The sequence below is a fragment of the Lycorma delicatula genome, chromosome 6 (genome assembly GCF_047948215.1).
Source record: "Lycorma delicatula isolate Av1 chromosome 6, ASM4794821v1, whole genome shotgun sequence".
Lineage (NCBI taxonomy): Eukaryota > Metazoa > Arthropoda > Insecta > Hemiptera > Fulgoridae > Lycorma > Lycorma delicatula.
In genome coordinates, this window is record NC_134460.1 from 143,936,118 (window position 1) to 143,958,811 (window position 22,694).

A 22,694-nucleotide genomic window follows, 5' to 3' on the forward strand; every position below is an offset into this window, starting at 1 on the left:
GTTGGCTAAATGAATAAAATTTGGATAACCACCATCTTGGAATTTAAACGTTTCAAAGCTTACTTTATTTTGTAGATGTTGGGTAAACATAAAAACAAATTTTATTAAAATCTCAATTTTTTTTTTAAGATATAAATTTTGACGAAAAACAAGTGAACAGGGAAATGCCATTGGTAGGGCATTTGTCCACATGACTGTTTCTTTAGATGTCCTAACTCAGTCCTTTTAGTATGCAAACACCTCTGGAGACCCTGTGTATATTTTATTTGTTTTAATACTTTACTTTTATTTTAAAATAAATCTGCCAAAAAGGATTCCTAAACTGATTTATTTTTTCCCTTTGTAATTAAAATGTAAGATTCTACTAATAAGCTAATGTACAGAAGGGAAAATATTAAATATTTTAAGAGTTTCCACAACAATTAAAAGCTACATAGAACTGAAGACTGATTGTCTAAAGATACAACTCAAACAGTAAAGAATAGATTTATAACAATTACAAATTCATTCTAATTTGAGGATCTTATATTTCCCTAATCATACAAAAATCAAATTAATGTTTTTTAACAAACAACCTGTTACACAATATTTAGCAAGTAATCATTATACAATGAAATTATAAATAACCATAATAGAATAATGTTTTACTTCTCTGTAAGCTCTCTGCAAGCTGGCATTTTATCCAGAGGGAAGTATTCATTAGTTTTAGATTGAAATGAAGTATTCATTAACTTATCATCATCCTGTGAACCTTTTCTATATATACTGCGTGATGATCTTTTTTTATCAAAAGGTTCCTGCAATAACAGTTTAAAGTTATAAATAAATGCACACATTTATACAGAGAAAATAAATAGAGAAAAATTGTTGTAATTCCTATGAAAATAGTCACGTTAACATTTTAGAGATCAGAAATTTTCAATAAATAACTATTTTTATGTTTAAATCAACTGCTGTATGAAGTTCCTGCTATAACTTGCACTTCACCTCTTTAAAAACAAAAGCAGCTTACTCAAGAAATAATTTAAAATATGAGGAACATCATCGACTGTTTGAAGAACAGGTGCACAATCATCGCATACAACCAGTCAATTTCTTGGCTCTTTTCATGATGAATGTAACAAACTGTTAAGCTGAAAGAACAAATCCCAATATTTTCCCGCCATTCCATGACTCCTCTATGATCTATCCAGTAATTTGGAAATTGTTCATTTAAAATCTGCCATGCCCGTAGATAATAGAGATGATGCATCATCTTGCTAAAACCATATGCAATTATTTAATTCTTGTTCAAAATTTTCCCGGATATTTGGTAAAATCCTACTGGCTAACAAGATGCAGTAAGTATCTCCTGTAAGATTGTAATCTTAAAAAAAAGCCCTTCTGTGACTAACAATTCCTGCCCAAATGTTCATTTACTGAGGATCTTGTGTATGAGTTTCCAACATCCATCTGGTATTATTATTGCTCCAATAACAGCAGTTTTGCTATTATAATAACTGTTTTTGCTTTATGTCTAATTTTTGCATTATAATACCACAACACTCAACTCAGCGATTAAAATAATCTTCCAAAGTTCTTGCACCAGGTGTAGCTTATTAAGGTGAAATTTATTTGTTTTAAGAATTTTTTTAAATGAAAAAATAACTGATGTCATGTTGGACAACAGCTTTCCGAATAGATGAATGAGGGGGCCTTCAACAAAGGTCTGCAATATATACATCTAATGACTGCATTACTTGACAGTTCTTGGTTTACCAGTGGTGAGGACAATTATTTACTGTACAGATTTCTTCAAATCGCTGTACTGTCTTGATCACAGTTGATTAACATATTGGTTTTCTGTTTGGAAATCAGTTATTAGATAAATCACATACCTCTTGTAAAGGGTGAACTCAAACCCATACATCAACAGAGTTATTCTTTTGGTTTCACTTAAAAAAGGCATTGTTATTTGAAGATAAACCAACATCATGTATCGTATGTCCACCTTCCTACTTAAAAAAAGTAAGATGAATAATTTTTTGATTCATACAGTGGATCCAAGATGATAAAAATTAAAAACCTACCATAATACAGATTCTTTTTTTAACTATGTAAAAACTTTTTCTTTTTCTTTCAGCCTCCAATATCTCTCAGATATGCAGTGTAAAGCTGCAGCCATCTTATAATCCAGTATATATATATATATAGAGAGAGAGAGAGAGAGAGAGAGAGAGCCAGAGGTAAATCAAAGTTAGGTGAATATCAGGCAGGCTTCGGAAAAGAAAAATCATGCGCCGAACAGATACGGAACTTGAGAACACTCTTCAAGGCTAGACAGATGGAAAAACAAGAACACTCAGTAGAATAGACACTAATGAGCATTATGTCAAGATAAAATTCATGGGGGAATTTTTAACATAATTTGAGATACAAACAAGAGTTAGATGCTCTCACCATTGTTATTCAACGTGGTATTGGACAAAATTATCAAACTGTGGGAAAAACATGTCAATAGGATACATCTGAGAAGAACACAAGTTACCAAAACAATCATCAGATACCTGTCATTTGCAGATGACCTGGTAATATTCTGCAACAAGACAGGAAGCACATGAAGTACTGGAACTTTTACATGAAATCGTTGCCAAAACGGGGTTACAAATATCATATGAGAAAACACAAGCATGGAAAGGCAAAACTACTCAAAAACCATATTCACAAAATACAGAAAGAGTAGAAAAATCCAGGTACCTAGGGAACTATATACAAATATCTAAGTAAAGACTGCTGGGAAATTTCTCTCCTTAAAATTGGCGAACCTTTGTCGTTCATGATCACACTAGTAATGTACACATTGCATTGTTGTCTGTAAATTGTCACATTGTAGTATACCTTTGATTATGTGTGAGTTATTACGTTATAAAATAAATAGGAAAATTGATGCTGCTGCCAATTCTGAAATACATGGAGTCATAATGTTTTTTAAACCATCAAAACGTTAAGCCAGCTGAAATTCATAGGCAGTTGGTTGCTGTGTACAGCGATAATGTAATGAATGAAAATGTTTGAGAATGGTGTAAAAGGTTTAGAGATAACAGAATTAATATGCATGATGAAATCAGAAAAGATCGTTGTTCAACAATTTTCGACCTGGCACTTCTTTTTCATGATGTTTTAGAGCTGTTATCGGTTGCACTGTTCATGACCATTTAGGCTTCAGAAAGGTTTGCGCACATCTTAATGGAATGTCTCAAAATTTTTTTGGAATTTTTGATGCACTAAACAGAAAAAGGTAATGAGTTCCTTAATTAAATTGTTACTGGCGATGAAACATGGATTTTTTTGACACCAGAGAGAATACGGCAGCAAGTGAATGGCATAATCCTCTCAACTGGACCAAGAAAGGTCAAGCCACAGCCATTTGGACGCCAACTGATGGCTACACTCTTTTGGGATTGGTTTGGAATACTGCTGATTGATTTCATGCCACAAGGAAAACGACTATGAATACAGAAGCATATTGCGTAAGTTAAAGCATGCCATTCAATATCAGTGATGTGGGCGGCTGACTGACATCATCCTGCTGCATGAAAATGTACATCTACATGTTATGGTTCTGTCATGTGATTTACCGAGAACATCTGGATAGGAAATTTACAGTCCCCACCAAATAGTCTGGACTTAGCTCCTTCTCATTACCATTTGTCTGGGAAAATTGAATGGTAAGCAATTCACAGGTGATGAACTTAAAAATACTGTTAATCAGAGGCTAAATGGACTGGCGGCAGAAGAATACAATGAAGGTATATTGAAGCTGGTGTATCCTATGATAAATGTCTTAATTCATGTGGTGATTATACAGAGAAGTAGTATAAGGTATGTAGTTTAAGAGAAATAGAAAATATTTATAAAGTTTTCAGAATAAAATTTTGTACAATGAAACAGTCTTCATGTTAGAGAAATAACCTCTCCTACAAATGGGAGGAACAAACAAGGCAACATGGAAAGTACAGAAAAACTTCAGAAAGCATACAGACTCACATAGTCGCACTATAACAAGTGAGTATATATAGTCAGGCAAAATTCAGACACTACAAAAAAGTTGTGCTACTGGAAGCACTGTACACATCAGAAACTACCACAATTGAAGCATCAGGCATCACAGAAAGAGAAAATACTTAAAAACTTTCTTGGAGCCATACAGAGAGATGGATGAGACCAACCAAAAAAATATATGAACGAACCAACACACTCACAGACATGATCAGAAAACACAAATTACATTCTACAGGCAATACAGCAAATGAACAACAGACTCATGAAAAGAATCTTTGATGTAGTGAACAGCTCAATCATGAAAACAAACAGGCATCATGAAATACAAGAGGACCAAAGACAAGCAGAGATCAACAGGGAAATGATAGGAGAAAGAAGAAAGTTAGAAACAAAATTATGAAACATGAAATTTGAAGTGAAAGAGAAAACAGAAACAGTCAAAGTGGACAGAAAAAAGGAAACAGTAACAGTCAAAGAACGAAGAGATTTTGGAAAAAGAAGTAGACAACTTGGGATTGCAAAATCATGAAACATTCAAGTTCAAACACTGTACTTAAAGGCAAAAAAGAATATATATATATATATATATATAGAGAGAGAGAGAGAGAGAGAGAGAGAGAATATGTAAATTAATATTTTTAATATTTCAGCTTATTGAAAAATGTATCTTTTATTGTAAACCGTCCTTTTCAGAATAAATCCCTCTCCTCCGTATCTATTTTCAGTTGAATCTTAATTCGCTTAACACAACTGCTGCGAAAATTGGATTCAATTTGAATATGTCATCAATACTGCTGATGCAAGCCAGGAAATAAGTGGTGAGGCAGGTAAAGAAAGATGCTCTTTTTTCTCAGTCTCTATTATCACCATGGTACTCCCTATCATAATTGTAATCTAGTAACTCCATAAATGTTATTCTATCAAAGTTGTGAATAAGGGTTTTAACATGTTGAACATGTTTACATGGCAGTATTTGTATAATCAAGCAACCAGCGTTAACCCCAGTAACAAAGAAACGCTATGCTAACAAAGAAATGAATATAAAAACTTAAGCCTACTATTGAATAATTAAGATAAATTAGATGGTACAGTGATAAAATATGCTTTCCATAATGATGAGATTATTTCCAACATTAAAAATAACAATTAAAAAGTTCAGGAAGTTAATAGCAACCCCAGAACTACTGATCAGTAAAAATAATATGGTCCATATTCAACAAATTTGTGCCAATATATTTTTTATTCTAACTAAAAAGTTACAAAATAATGATAAAATAGTCTAAATTTATGATTTTTACATTCCATATATGAAATTTTCCTAGTTAATGTTATTTTTTATTCCAATGGAAAATTGATAAGAGAATGGTAATGGCTCAGATATATGAAATACCATGTGATGTGATATGAAATTCCTGGGAAGCTTCAAGAATAAATAATAAATAGGGCAAAAATAAAAGCAACATGAGATTTAGCAAAGGAAGAAGATTGTGAGATGCTTTGGACATCTGAACAGAATAGGGAAAGGAAAGGTAACTTCAAGTGTTTTAAACTTAAAAATGCTCAAAACATAATCAGCTGATCAAGAAATTTTTTCCATTTTTGATGGAGAAATGTGAAGGGATGTAAGATGAAGGTTGTTGTTCCATGCTTTTGATAATGAGGAGGGAAGTATAATGAAAGTAATTGTGCAGCAAATACAAATTAAAATTAAAAAAAAAAGAACATTATCACTTAATATACTTACTGGAACATTAACAAGGCTGGCTATTGATTTATCAACTATCACTTTATACATTTCCATTTGTACAGATGTCATCGGACAGAATACCATTACTTCTTTCTTGGGTGGGAAATCTAAAATTACATCTGTCTTTATTCTCCTCAGAAGAAATGGAAATAGAATCTAAAATAAAATAAAAAAAAATCATTTCCATATGTACATAAGAAAAAAAATAAAAACAAAATTCTATCCATTTTGCCTATAATTATACTTATAAATTATCACACAACAGAACTGACCAAACAGCTCCAAATAATGAATTTAAAATTAAATATTTTATCAACTGGATATTTTCATCTGTTTAGTATAGTTAATAAACAGAAGTACCATTATTTAGCAATAAAATGTTAGTAAGCTTTATTAATGACTGGTCTGATGTTAACTGTTTGATGTGTTTTATCATTGAGAAAAATTAGTTTCTTTCCAACCACAAAACTGGTTGATTAATAGTAGTAAATCAAAACCATGATTGAAATTAAAACTATTGATAATATTTTGATTCGGCCATTATATCAAACATTATTTACATAATGTATAGTTTTAATGACAGAGAAGGAACTGGGCATTACACTTTGCCAAGGACTCTTCTGTGGTACTACTAAGACTTTGTATAACAAGCCCATATCACAAAAACTGTCACTTCTTCACTGGACAAATCACCCAAACATAAATGAAACAATACTGCACTAGTATTTACACCTTGTATTTATAATACCTAAAACAGGTGTATAAAATATAGAATCAATCAATCAATCATACAGAAAAAATATTAACAAAATGAAGGGTTAAACGTAAATAAATATAATTTTTTTAAAGCTGAAATACAAAGGATACTAAAACTGTGAAAGAAATTAAGTAGTCTAATGACTATCAAAAAATTTGTATTTTGGCTATTAATCATCCATAAATAACATCAATTCTGTGAACCAGCTTGAATCTCTTATGTTAGTGCATAATGTGCACACTGACGGAGGACTTGTGAAACTGATACATCAGTTATCTAGAAGGTATACTGGAATATTCACTAAATAAAACAATATAATAGGTGTCCCAACTGAAAACTGCAAAGAACAATTTCTTCATGGTGACTCCTAAGCTAAGGTTATTTTGTAAGTTGCCTAGAGCCCAGCAGAAACATGTAATTGTAACAATTTAATTATACTACTCTTACAGATTTTTAATTATCATCAAACGTCTGATATGAACATGAATTCAATAGGAATTAACTAATTTACAAAGTGGTCAGCTCAAATAAAAAAGGTTATTATATTACTCAATAAAAATATGTTTTTCTCCATAATGATACTTCTCAGACAAACTTCACAAAAAAAATTTATTTAATAATTAAAATATTTCACAATGAGGAAATTACAAGGCAGTATTGGAATGTTCCCACACTGTATTCTGAGCAACTATACATCTGCGCCATTACTGTACAGAACACTAAGAGGTCATTAATCCCAATTACTCTATTAGTTAAACAAGTGACATTACATTTTACACATGCTCAATCTAGACACTCAATTTTATAACCTTGTGTTATCGCTCTTCTGCGATAAACAATACATTTGAACTGACCTACTTAAAAATTTTGTGTTTAATTTTATAAACCAGAAATTGGGACTTTTGGAATGCTTTTTGGGGCTTTTAAAAAATACATTACGTCAAATTTTTTACATACATTTTTGGGGCTTTTGAGTAGTATGCTCACTTCAATGCCAGTAGAATGTCACTTGAAAATGATATCATTCCAAAAAGTTTTAACTGAAAATTTAAACATCTGCAAAATTTGCAACTTCATTCAATAAAAAAGCAGCATGTTGATGAGTTTCATAAGCTTCGATGACAAGGCTACAAAAAGAGACTACTTTAACTCTGCAGTCTTAACTGAAATGAAAATTGGGTTTACAGCTACAATCTGAAGACAAAATAAGTCATTCCAATTACCAAGACAGAAGGAGCATCAGCTCAAAATCACAATCAAGGCCATTATTTGCTAATAGTTGTTCCTTTAGTGTTACACAGTATACTGCCTTTATTGTGGTATTTTGACAGTTGAGAGAATATGTGGGTCAAAAAAACACCCCAATAGTGAAAAACAGAATTGTGTTTCCACCTGACAATGCGCCTGCACAACTTTCCTCAAAACATTTTTTTTTAATGAAGAACATGATAACCTGCTCTCGCTATCTAGATCTAGCTACTCTCAAGATTGCAGAAGACAAAAAAAACTTTACAGGCAGCGCTGGATGGCCTCTAGAAAAGGGATTTTGCCAATACTTTTTAAGAGGGGAACAGGTGATGAAATCAATGTGATTGCACATGTTCCAAGGAGACTATTTTGAATGGGGTAATGGGGGAAGAAAGCAAATTAATTTTTTAGACTTAGTCCAGGAACTTTGCAATATCATTTCTTAATAGCAGACAATGACAAAACAGTGCGCCTCATTTTGCATAGTATCTTAACAATAAATAATTGTAACCCTCAAACTCTTAAACTACATTAAAAACCTTTGCTTTGCTATGAAACATACATTTAGTAAACAGTATTATTAGTATTCATTGTAAAATAAACACTAAAAGATTTAAGCAACAAACCTGATGCAAAGTAGATATAACTTTTTGTTCTCGTTCTTGCTGGATAATTTTTTCAGCACCTTCAGCTTTTTCCATTTCTTGAACATCAAACCAAGCTTCAAATGTAGATAAATCATCAAATAATTCTGGTAAAAGGAAATTAAGTAAACTCCATAATTCAGTTAAATTATTTTGCAATGGTGTACCAGTTAATAGAAGTCGATTGTTTGACTTGATCGATCTAAGTACTCTAGATAGATAACTATTGGCATTTTTTATTCTATGACCTTCATCAACTATGACATAATCCCAGGCTATGCTTGTCAATATTGGAGTTTCTCTCAGTGGCACTTCATAAGATGTCACAACAACCGGTCTTGTAACAAATTCACCCACTTTATGAAATTTACATAAGGCTCTATGAAGTGTTTTACGTTGTTGTTGTGTTCCATGGAAAAGAACTACTGGGACCTGTAAAAAAATTATATATATACACATCTCTTTGAAATCAATAAACTGCAAAGTAAATTTTAAATTTTGAAAGCTTAAGTAGTACTAATTTAATGATATTTAATTACAAATAAAAATAATAAATTTTCCAACAAATAATTTTTTGAAAGATCTAAATACAGGAGAATTTGTATTTAAGATCACTATCATGTCTTAATTCTAATATGAACATTAAGTTACTAGTTAAGTGTATAATACAATATAAATATTGTTTATAGCCACAACTAATTATGAAAATATCACCAAGAAAAAGCACTTGCGGAATATCTACCATATTTTTTTATATCATTCAAGAGAAAGATACAATATGATCTGTAACAATTTAAATACTAACAACAGAGGTATTGACAAAATGATATTTACTGAAAATTTAATTTAATACAAAATGGATAATATTTATGCTCTGTAGAATAATAAGCAACAATAAAACATAATAGGTAAAGAACTACTAACATATAAAAAAATAAACCAGACAATATTACAAAAAAGATTCTTTCCACTCTACTGAAATAACCAGTTCTTTAATTATTTTTTTTTAAACAAAATTAAATTACTACATCCTTTATATTTTTTGATAAATAATTAAGTTTTACATGCAACATATAAACAATATCTATGAAAACGTTACTCTTTGGTTAAATAGCATTTATTTACTTTTTTTATAATAAAATAACAGAGATTCTCCTTCACCATTCCTGATGAAAAATATAAATATCTCGATGGCAACAGTTTAAATAATTCTCTTAAAAAGTGGAAAAGAAGAAACTGTCAGGTATTCACAAAATTATTCTTATATGAATTTTATTAAATTAACTCCTACCTGACATTCAACACTGTGTCAAGTCTGGATTCAACCAACTTTAAGTATAACATTTTCTAACGTTATGATCTTTTTAAAGATTAGTTATATAACTTTTCACAAGATAAATTAGCATCAATAGTCAAACTCAAAAATATAACACATAACTGTTCAATTATTTCACATTTACAACGCCAACTCCAGTCATGAAAGACTATGGTATTTCACCACCAAATTTTTCTGCACATTACCCCATAACAGAAATTTGATGCAATTACTTTTTAATGTTCAATGAGATACCATTCTTCTTACACCAGCACCTTAATAGACCAAAGCAGCTTCTCATATAAAATTTACTTGAGTTCATGTGTTATGTTGACCTTTCATTGAATATTTTTTTAGAAAAAAATCAAAACTAAATAAAAATAAAAACATATTTTAACCATGAAGCTTCATATTTTTAGTTTAGTCCTTAAATAAAAAACAAATATTTAGCCCAAAGACATAACAATCTGTATTAACAAATTGATGCTCATTTATACCACCAATAAGAAACTTTTTCTTGTTCCATTTCAAGTTCTTAAAATTAATTTATTCTGATAACCCTTTGTAATGGAAGAAATCAGTAAAAAAAAAAATCTGCAACAGAATGACTGAATTTTTCACAAGTAAAGTCTGATATGAAAACAGATTATTAAAATTATATATACTTTAGCAATTCTTTAAATTTCTTTTTGAGGTCACTGTCAAATTAAAGAAACAACTAACCATCATCAACTTACAAAACCCTTAAATCTTCAATTTAGCAGACTTCAAAAAGTCAAAATTTAAAAAACTGAAAATGATTTTTTCATTCTTTACTGCAATATTTTCCTTCAATGCATGAATATATAAGCAGATTTGTGACAGTTACTGCATGTCTTTTTGGTTGGTCAAACACATAAATTATACATTCAAGCATTTTCAATTCATTTTATTCCTTACTAATTTATGTTATAATAATCTGTTATTTTTTTTCATTTGAGCATATTTAAAAAAATTTTTTTTAAAATTCATCATGGGTATTTTTTCAGAGGATTACTATTATTACTAAGGTCGTTAATTTTATTAGAGCCAGCCATTTCAGAATTTTTGTTTATTAAAAATACACTAATAAAATTTCAGTTTTAATTAGTAAGACTTTAGTTTTTATTATTAGTTTGTCACAATTATAATACAATATTATAATACACATATTATATAAAGTAGCTTTTCCAAAGAACATGATGTCCGTCATATACTTGCTAACACAATGGCTGAAAGTCCATTACCATCCCACACAGAAGAACTAAAACACTAAGATTTTTTTTATAGATAGGACTACTATTATAATACACATAGTATATAAAGTAGCTTTTCCAAAGAACATGATGTCCGTCATATACTTGCTAACACAATGGCTGAAAGTCCATTACCATCCCACACAGAAGAACTACAACACTAAGATTTTTTTTATAGATAGGACTACAAAGATGCATATGTATAAAAAATTATTCACAATTAACACAAAAGGGTAAATGGATAAAAATAAGAGAAGAAAAACAGTGGAATAATACAGAATATTACTAGGTATGAGCTACACTGTTTAGAATCCAGGAATATGCATTTCTTCCTGGTTAAAAGTTTCTAAAAAACAAGGCATCTTAATTGATAAAAATAAGAAAAGGAATACAGATTAGTACTAGGTGTGAGCTACTCTCTGGAATCCAGGAATATGCATTATTACCGGTTCAAAAAATTTTCAAGTAATTCAAATATAAAATTTCTACTTTTGGGATACATTAGTGCAAATTTTTAAACCAACAGTCTTGAGTATTTTAAATATCAGAATGTCATCAGGCCATATATCGTTAGGCATTATGCAATAATTATCACTCAGCAATAATTTATTTAGTTTTTTTTTATGATCACATAGGATCACTTTAGTCAGTCCATTATTCAAGTCCCTTCAATGGGGCTGTTTGGGTCTTGCAGTTCTCCCAGTTCTTTTTCATATGTTCTGATCTTTGTACCTTTTACTGTTGAAAATGTTCATAAGTTTTTTCTTGTGAGTGTTTTTCTTCTTGATTTTCTTGTTTAATTTTATCTTATCTGTGGTGTCTTCTGGTGTAAGGCCAATTTCCTTCAGATCCTTTCTTATTTTTCTGATCCACTTGCATCCTGTCTTGGTGTTTTTCGAGTTAAGATTGTATTGTAAATTGTTTCAGAAGTCTTGAATCTTGCATCCTCAAAATATGTCCAAAGAATCCTAGTCTCCTCTTACGTGTGGTATCAGTGATGGGTTCTAACACTTTGTATGCGACTGTCTGGCACAATCCATCACTTCCCAACTTTCTGGTACTCTTTATTGATGCAGGTTCTTCCAATTCTTCTTTTGATTTTCTAGAGTCTGTCTGTCTTTGATTATTCATTCAGGTGGAAGAGTTTTTCTGCTGCAAATGTAGTTTCTGGTTTTATAAGTATTTTGTAGTGTCTTATTTTTGCATTTATTGATAGGCATTTTTTATTGTACATGTACCAGGTTAATTTTTTAGCTTTGGCTAGCTTATTTCTTCTTATTTGAATTGAGGTTTTTTGTTACTATTTCTCTGAGGTATGTGATTACTATTTTGATTTTATTACCACTTATGTTTACTTCTTTTAATCGTGTTGGTTTTTGGGGCATAATTTTTGTCTTTCTCAATGATATTTTGATGCCAATTTTATTTGCAATATTTTGGAGTTCTAATATCTGTGATTTGGCTTCGTTGATGTTGTTTGCTAGCAGGGCCAAGTCGTTTGCGAAACAGAGACAGTTTGTTCTGATTTTTTGGCCTATTTTTACTTTTAGAGGACATTTTTTGAGCAATTTCCTCATTACCATTTCTAGAGCGCAGTTGAATAGTAGCAGTGAAATCCCACCACCTTGGCGCACTTCTGTTTTGATATAAAATGGTTCCAAGAACTCGCCTCTGAATTTTACCTTTGATTTAGTGTTTTTGAGGGCCAGTTTTATCATATTTATTAATTTATATGTAGTCCGAGGTGTTTTAGAATTTTTAGTACGAATTCTCTGTGGTTGCAGTCATAAGCTTTCTTGAAATCTACAAATGTTATCACCACGCCTCCACTACTTATCCTGTTATAATCCATTATTAGCTTCAGACTCATGATCTTCACATCTCCTCCAGGGTCTGAAACCTCCCTGGTAGTCTTAGAGTTCTTTATAAAGTTGTGAACTGATCCTGTTGATGATAATTCTTGAAAGAATTTTGTATGTTGTGTGTAGGAAATTTTTTTGTTAATTGTGAGGGTCTGTTTTGTTCCCTTTTTTGTGTAGTGGATGAATGACGGCTGTCGTCCAGTGTTCTGGCAGTTCTTTGATCCAGATGTTGACAAGCTGTTGATGAAGGGCAATTTTTGTTGATCTTCCTGCACGTTTCCAGATCTATATAAAAGTCTGATACTTTAGCAACAGTTATGACAAACAAAATGTTTTTTGAAATCATCTACTTGACCAAATTTTTAATTAAAAAAAAAATTAAAGATTACATGTGAACCACAGTAATGAACACGTAAATCTTTAAATTACATGAAATTAAGATATTACTGTATTTTTAATGCAGTATTACTATACTCCAACTTACAAATAATTTAACAAACTAATAAGATATTGGGTCGCAGAGTCCTCTGATACAGAAAAAGGTACCTTCTCTCTAAAATTATTACTATCAAACTGAGAGCAAAGGTTAACCAACTTTTTGAACAATGTCACATTGTTAACTCACAAATATTTATATTAATTTAATTCCAAATCATTGTAAAAATCAGAAAACTAAATATTATAACTCCTTACAGTATCAACTAAAAATGAAGTAACTCATAAATAGTTAATTACTTGCCTGAGGAGCAAATTTTTCAAATTCCAATATCCAATTGCTGAGTGTAGATAAAGGCGCAACAATTAGATACGGACCTTTTATGCCTTTTTCTATTAAGAAACAAATAAGACCAATGACCTGAATTGTTTTTCCTAATCCCATTTCATCAGCCAATATCCCATTTAATCCATTTTCAAAAATCAGCTATAACAAAGAAACAGTCATAAAATATGAAACAGGAAAAAACATTAGTCAAAGTATGATTACAATACAGAATAGCCTCATCTGCAATATTATGCTCTATTCTTATGGAGGCATAAACCAAGAAAATTTGAATCATACTGTCCATTTCTTTTGCTCAATTCTATCAGGTTATAGTGTAAACTATCATCATACAGAAATTTAGTGAACAGATATTTCATAAGTGGGAGTTAAATAACTTAGGTGTAAATCCATTCATTCAATTTCAATCCACTGAACATATTCATATGTTAAATTCCTAAAAATCAAACAAGAAAGAAAGACAATCAAATTTTAGAGCTTTGCTTCTATTACAAGAGATCTTAAAAATTATTTTTTGGATAGAAACCACAATACTTTTGGATTTTAAACCTGTACTTTAAATCTCTTTTAAAAAAAATTATGTATATTATTAGCATCATAGCTCTAGAGCTATGCAATAAAGAAAGATTGGTACCAATCAGTTAAAAATGGTGTATGGCATTTCGACATTTCATGTCCTAAGGACCCCAAAAAAAGCAAAAACGGGGGTAATGTTTGACTGTAATAACTTTTGACTGAGACCCACCGGGTTGGTCTAGTGGTTAACGGCGTCTTCCCAAATCAGCTGATTTGGAAGTCGAGAGTTACAGCGTTCAAGTCCTAGTAAAGCCAGTTATTTTTACACAGATTTGAATACTAGATCGTGGATACCGGTGTTCTTTGGTGGTTGGGTTTCAATTAACCACATATTACGGAATGGTCGAACTGAGAATATACAAGACTACACTTCATTTACACTCATACATATCATTCTCATTCATCCTCTGAAGAATTCTCTAAACAGTAGTTACCGGAGGCTAAACAGGAAAAAGAAAAAAAAAACGTTTGACTGAATAATCTAATTTTGATTAAATTTGACACATATAAGGGGCAATTTGTTGGTCAATATCTCCACGGGGCTGGGTATAGTTTATTTGGGATCAACTTCCTGAAATTTTGCAACTTAACCCCCCCACTTTATATTAAGCTCAATACATGTTTGTCTTACCATTAAAAAAAAAAATGTTGCCCAATTTCTTCCTCTTAAATACTGTGTATTTTTTAATACTTTTTTTTTTACTTCCTAATCGTAAGATAAGTAAATAGTAAATAGTAGTAAAAGTGGTCAAAAAAAAAAAAACTTTGGGGGCAATATTTAGGGGGAGCAGGGAGCAATGATAGTTTAAAAATATTGATTTTTAAAATTTATTCATGTATCACATATAAGAATAATAACCTGAGCCATGAATGTATAACAACTTTGTTATTATATTTGTTACTAACATGTTAGTATTTTAAAATATTCTGTTTTAATACTCGTATTATTCTTCTCTGAAGCTTATATAGTTCTTGATTCATTGATGTATTTCATTTTTGTAGGATTTATTGGTAAAATCAACTAAAAAGAGGATAATCTTGTCACGATTTTGTTTGACGCACCATCTGCTAAATGTCTTATCAGGCACCATCAGCAGTTTCCTTAATGCCTCATACCTCACACATATTCCAGTTCAATAAACAGATGTAATTATCTCTGACCTTAGTTTAGTATTTTCCTAAGTTTACTTAATAATGATAATTAACTTTCTTTGATTTTGCATCAATTTTCTTTAATGACTATCACACAATATAATTTGAGGTTGATTTTACTGTCAAAAAAAAAAAATTTGTAAAAACATTTTTTCTTTTCAGGGTAAAATATATACAACACTAGTATGTCATTTTCCATTCTCTTTTCGTTGGTATAAAAAAAAGGGGTTTAAGGAGATTTTTGGAAAAGTAAAATTTAGGCAGCTATAAATAATGACATCAATAAAACTGTTATATTTTAGTATGTCATTCACCTAACCCTTATTTTATCACTCTGCCGAGTAACAGATCAATCAAATGAATTTAAAAATACCCATGGCATTGTTTGCAAAAGCACATTCTAGGATCTGATGAGAATTTGATTAATCGCAAAAAAAAACAAAATAAAATGGACATAGATTTGAAATTATCTTATGAAAGCACATGTAGAATGGCAGTTCTCTCATTCTAAGTACAAACCTCAACTGAACTATACTATAACCATTGAGATAAATTTGTAAAAGTTAATAACGCATTGTAATCAAGAGAAAACAGGAGGGTTCCCACCAAATTTTAAGATTCATTTTTCCCGGACTTACTGAGTTTTCTGATCAATTTAGTAAAAATTTTTTGACTCCAATAATGTTAAGCTATTCCCATTTATTCCCCAAAATATATAGGTATTTTATTTTTTTGCAGCCTTCAACATCCCCATAGTTGCCAAACTCATATTTTTTTCTTTATTATTTATAATTATATTCATTTTTAAACTATTTTTTAACAATTTTTTACATTTGGGCTATTTCTTGTGATAAATTTTCAGTAAATTACATAGTAAAACAAAAAAACTAACAATATTTAATAAGATTTTTTCATAAAACTTGTTTTTACCATGAACAATCATGGTAACACAGATAAGAAATAAAAACTAACTAGAGCAATTTTTAAAAATAATTGGCTTGCACCTAAGATATCTAAAATTTTTCACAAAAACTAGCCTACATTATTCTGCAAAGTAAAAAAGAAACAATATTTAAAACTTGGTTTGCATAAAAATGCAAGAAGCACAGATTTCAATTAACAAAGAATGTATGTATAACAACTTTTAGGAAAACTAAAATCACTGACTATAAAAGTAATACAGATAAGAAAACAAACAGAACAGAAAACATATTTTGTACAGAAAACAAACATTATTAACATTTACTTGAAAAATATTTTGTAATTACCATTCTAGCATATTTGCAGAATGCCATCAAAGTACGGTGCAAGGCCATGATTAATGATAAAAGAGTAAAGTAGCTCAGCTGAAAGTTTGATGCTATACATAATTATAAAAGCTGTACTGATATCTTCACATGAATGTAAGGATAACTTATTACAACATTGTGAATCGAATTTGATGTCCAAACAGCAGAAAGAACATTGAGTGGACAATTGCTGGCAACTCCTTGAACAAGCCAATGTTGATGAAAGTTCAATCAACAAAAAATTGCACATTACAGAAATCACTACTAACACTTAAACATGTAGCACTCTGATAATAACACGAAAACTAATTAGATATCAACAATCCAAGAACATGTGGTGGTTACAAAGGAGGTTATACGGAACACAATGCTACCAACCACTTTTCACTGAATATCTCCACTGGTGTATAATTAAAAATGTTCAGTCTTTTTTGAACAAACCTGTAGAGTTGCAATGTGTTGGGCAATGGGGTCGCCAATTCCTGATGCTGGTAAAGTTTATCAAATACATTTTGGCATTATTTAAAAAATACTTTATTAATAACAATCTTAATTCATAACAAAAATTTAATTCTCTGAAATTTTTTGCAATTTTTCCGAAGAGAATATTACCTGATATTTACTGACTTTTCCTGTCTGTGGGAATCATGATTAACTAAAATTCCAAAAGTCTTTTAATTCATAAAATAATTTTAAATCTACATCCATCTCCATCAATTTCTTCCAATTTCAAATCATTATAATCAAATTTATGTTACGCTAATGATTCCAACAGTATCAAATTTATCACAAAACACATCTTTTGCAAAAAAACATCACAAGTGTTGATCAATTGTAAGCTAAGCAACATATTAGAATGGCACATTTTTATTGTTTGGAAAAACTTTCCTTTTTCCTATTTTCATGCTAATAAAAAGAAAGTAGAAGATTGCATACAAATTGTGATATGTACATTTTACATAGAAGATATTTGATGATACTAATGGTATAATTATACTTGTTTACAATTTTTTTTTTTGACAATTCTAGCATAGCAGTCCCCCACTAAGTTATATCGACACTTGGTTATATGTTGATGGAAACCAATTTTCTATTAAAATATTGTAAATATCTTTATTTTAAGTTGTAAATATCTTTACAACTTTCACATATTTGTTTACTTAGAAAGTAAACATTCCATGTTTTATTCTAAATACAGCGTCACACTTTTTTGCATGTAATGTTATAGACACATGCAAAAAAATCTTAATAGGATGTTTCAATAAAAAAAATATTTAAAACAATCTCTATACTCATACAAAGCACAAACTCAACTTACTTTCAGCCATTCAATTCCCTGAAGTTGATAATCTCGCAATACACCGCCTTCTAATAGATCTGGTTGATTAACAGGCACCTTAAATCCTAGACCAGTTATTTTTGTTTTATCTTCTTCATTATCAGGACCATTCTCATTATTACAAACATTTTTATCACCTATATCATTTAAATCAACATTTTTAATATCTTTATCCCTGTTTGATTCCATACGAGCCTTTTTCACATTTTCAAATTCCTTAAAAAAAAAAAAAAACACATTTTTTGAACAGTTACAATATATATGTAAAAACAGTATCTCTGAAATAAAAAATAAGCAGAAAATCAGTTTGTAATCTAATAACAGTGACAGATTTCATGGTATGTTTTATGGTCAACACACAACACACATTGGCCATCCCAAATACATTATATTATGAAAATTAATATCCTAATGAAAGACAAAACACAAAAAAAACCTTTCAGAATCATATAAAATCTTACACTAATGAAATAACATTATGCTATTACCAAATACAACATCATAATATTACTCTTCATCTACCAACTCCACAAATAGTTCCAGAAAATATACTACATTTTGAACCCACACAGGCATTAATTTTTAAATGTAAATAATAAAATCTATCTTTAGAATTATCTGGAAAATTATTTATTATAAATTTCATGTCTTGTATATGGTTTTTTATTTTCATATACAATAAGCTTAGAAAAAACTGGGGATTTTACTCAATAAAAAAAAACACAGCAAAGTGCAAGAATGCTAACACCTCCTAACCATGTGAAAGTTTTCTAATATCAGGAACTGAAACTTCTTAGGAAATAGAGCATTCTGGAAATCGAAGGGGCTGACACAAGAAGTTTCATGACATTGGCCTTTTTTATTCAAGTCTCATTTAATAATGTTCCTACAGATAACTAAATACAAGAACATTGGGGGCAGTTTCATTACAAACTGTTGTTATAAGACACTAACGACCAAAACAATTTGAATTTATTTAACTTAAATTATATACAAAAACTTTTTAAAATACCAAACAGATTAAAGAAAAAAGTACCCGTTTATCAGAATTTTTCTTTAAGTAAGTCACTTTTTTGTCTTCAGTCATTTGACTGGTTTGATGCAGCTCTCCAAGATTCCCTATCTAGTGCCAGTCGTTTCATTTCAGTGTATCCCTTCCACTTCTTTTTCCTGTTTAGCCTCTGGTAATTACCGCTCAGATATTAATTCAGAGGATGAATTAGTATATGTATGAGTGTAAATGAAGTGTAGTTTTGTACAGTCTCAGTTCGACCATTCCTGAGATGTGTGGTTAATTGAAACCCAACCACCAGAGCACTGGGGTATCCATGATCTAGTATTCAAATCATGTAAAAATAAGACTTTTCTAGGACTTGAACGCTGGAACTCTCGACTTCCAAATCAGCTGATTTGGGAAGACACGTTAACCACTAGATCAACCCAGTGGGTTTCGGTGTACCCCCTACATTCCTAACAATTTGTTTTACATATTCCAAATGTTGCCTGCCTGCACTATTTTTCCCATCTACCTGTCCCTCCAATATTAAAGCTATTCTAGGATGCCTTAATATGTGGCCTATAAGTCTGTATCTTCTTTGAACTATATTTTTCCAAATGCTTCTTTCCTCATAAATTTGTCGCCATACCTCTTTATTTGTCACTTTATCCACCCATCTGATTTTTAACATTCTCCTATATAACCACATTTCAAAAGCTTTCAGATCGTCCAAGTTTCACTACCATATAAAGCTACAGTCCAAACATATACTTTCAAAAGTGTTTTCCTGATGTTTAAATTAATTTTTGATGTAAACAAATTATATTTCTGATTAAGAACATATAATTTCTCATTTCGCCTGTACTGTACGGCATTTTATATCGCTCCTGCTTTGTCCATCTTTAGTAATTCTACTTCCCAAATAACAAAATTCTTCTACCTCTGTAATCTTTTTTCTTCCTATTTTTATATTCAGTGATCCATCAATTACTTTTACTAAATTTCATTACTTTCATTTTGCTCTTGTTTATTTTCATACAGTAGTGTAGGTCATCTATGAGAAACATGGAATTTTTAACACAAAAACTTGCCCTTTGAAAGAGACATTTTCAATTTTATTTTGTAACCCTGAAAACAAAATTTTCAACCTTCTTAAACAAGAGGGTTTTAAGTATTGTGAGATTTCATTAAAAAATTAATTATTTCAAAAGATCATAAACTTAAAATAGCTAAGATTTATTGATATATTTAGTATATATGGGGAAATAAGCATGAATTACATTTTACATGAACTTTTTTGGAAGAATCCAGACTTTTCCTACTATACTGATCAGACAGATTTGAATTTATTTCAAATATTAATGAGAGGAAGACTCCAGGAACTTCACAAACGTTTGTTGTTCAGGATGTCAGACTTAATTACAAAAATATTCCATGGCCGCCACTCATTTGAAATCAGAATTGAGTTCTAAACGTTTTTGAGATGTTGGCTAAAGCTGGATATATATATATATTAATTTGGCGAAATCAATTCTGTTTTTGTTATTGTATCTGCCCACATTCACCTACAGCGAAGGCAAAAGCCGCATTATTAAATCACCGATGCAAATGTCTACCGAGGCATTTACATCGGTGACATCCCAATGTATCCAAGCTTATTACTACGATGTAAAAGAGGGTGATAGACAACTCCTGTTAAAGCCCATCAGGGCAAGGAATGGGGGGTGGGAGGTTGGCAACCAGAATGTCACTAGGCGGTTGTCTTACCCTACAGGGTTGGGATGTCCACATTCACCTCTGTGCTAATTATGTCCAAGACAAAAGTATAACACAATTTTCCACGAACAGAATGGAATTCAACAATGCCTCTTACCTTATGCTTATTGTTTTTTTCATTTAACAGCACTTTTGAGGGTTTCCCTCATCAGTTAATAAAAAAAAATATTTAAAAAAAGTACAGTATACTGTGTGTGGCTGGCCATATGAAAATTTTATTTTTGACTAGAAAATTTTATTTTTGACTACAAATTTTTATTTTATGTTGACAATTTTATGTTTTTGAGATTGATGTGTAATTTAAAAAAAAATTATTTTTATAAACTGACGAGGGAAACTCTTGAAAGCGCTATTAAATGAAAGAAAAAAAACAATAAGCATAAGGTAGAAGGCATTGTTGAATTGTGTACTGTTGGTGGAAAATTGTGTTAAACTTTTGTCTTTGAGATAAAAAAACAACATAATGTTTAACATACACACATTTTTACGTTTTTTTTTTTCTGTAGATGAGATTCTATGAATGCATGTAAATGCACTTTTGTAGGGTTATCCACATTTTCTCATAAAATATGGGAACCCTTAAATAACTTCAACAGTTAAACATAGAAAAATTAAATTTAGCAAGAATGCTTCTACACTGAAATGATCTATTTTTTAGTATCATACTGCCACACCCTACCCTCATAAACTCAAAACTTTTTAACAAACAGGGCCTCTACCCTGTTGCGTGGCATTATTTTATGAGGCATTGAAAAATAAAAATTTGACTTAAAAAACTTCAGGTTAAAATACTAATAACCAAAATGGTTATCATTTAATATTTTTTACAACTAGTTTCAAAATTTTCTAGTCTTCCTTAAATAACTTCTCAACAATGAAAGACTAAAAACAAAAAACTTAGCAAATGCTCCACCTCAAAAAGTCTATTTTTCAGCACGAGACCATCACAACTCTAAGCCTCCATCAGGAAAACTTAAAAGTAAGTTATTCAAGGATTTCCATATTTTATTAACACTGCGATATACCTGTATATCATTGTAAGTATTCTTTTTATTAATTTAAGATTACTTTTTTTGTTTCAAAATTTGTCTATTTACAATATGTTCTAAGAAGGAACTACAAGTAAATAAAATTGACAAAAAAACACTTGATGAGAGGTCTCCAACAAAGCCTCTCAATAAAATAAATACTCATACACACAACACAAAAATTCATTTAATATATAAACAGATGTGGCATTTATATATTATATAATGTACTTGAACTGATTCAGTCCATATAAAGTTTAAAAATCCATAAAAGGCTAATGAAAAACAAAGCAAAACTCAATAACATTACAAAACAAAAAAAAGACAAATAAAAAAGTAACATAATTAGCTAATGAAAGGAGAAGGAAAGAAATCAGGCTCTCCATCAAGATACGGAGAAGTTGCTTATCATTTCAGAGATGTGCCCCAACATCTCAAGTCCCTCAGGTCCAGGACATGAAAACATTTCAGTTGCCACACACATCCTCACAATTTCACAGTTGTCTGGAGATTCAGTGCTACAAAGTTCAAAATCAGAAACTATCTGATTTCCTCATGAACATAATGCAATCCCAAACAGTCATGAATTTCTTTATTCAATGTAAACCATGGCACCTCTGAAATGGTTCTTGCCAATTTACTCTGCAAACTTCAAACCTCAACGTTGCTCTTGTTTGTTGTAATGGATACAACAAACAAGAGCAATGTTGAGGTGTACAGCAACATAGCTGTACATCATACAAACAATTGGATTCTCTGAATGACTTAGCAACAAATAAAGCTCCTTGTACCTGACGTCCAGCTATTTTCATTTCACTCTCACATGGTTCTTCAATGTCAAGCGACAATCAATATAGAGCTTATGATA

At 30.5% G+C, this 22,694-nt stretch overlaps 1 protein-coding gene across 1 annotated transcript in view; it reads right to left on the minus strand.

Moving 5' to 3' along the window:
- LOC142326320 (lymphocyte-specific helicase-like) overlaps window positions 1-22,694 on the minus strand; it is a 68,121-nt gene that overhangs the window by 36,808 nt on the left and 8,619 nt on the right. Inside the window, exons 5-9 of the mRNA XM_075368725.1 lie at window positions 18,005-18,241; window positions 13,628-13,810; window positions 8,420-8,869; window positions 5,786-5,944; window positions 649-797 (exon numbers count right to left, since the gene is read on the minus strand). Of these exons, the coding sequence (XP_075224840.1) occupies window positions 649-797; window positions 5,786-5,944; window positions 8,420-8,869; window positions 13,628-13,810; window positions 18,005-18,241 (1,178 nt within the window). The remainder of the gene's footprint in view (window positions 1-648; window positions 798-5,785; window positions 5,945-8,419; window positions 8,870-13,627; window positions 13,811-18,004; window positions 18,242-22,694) is intronic.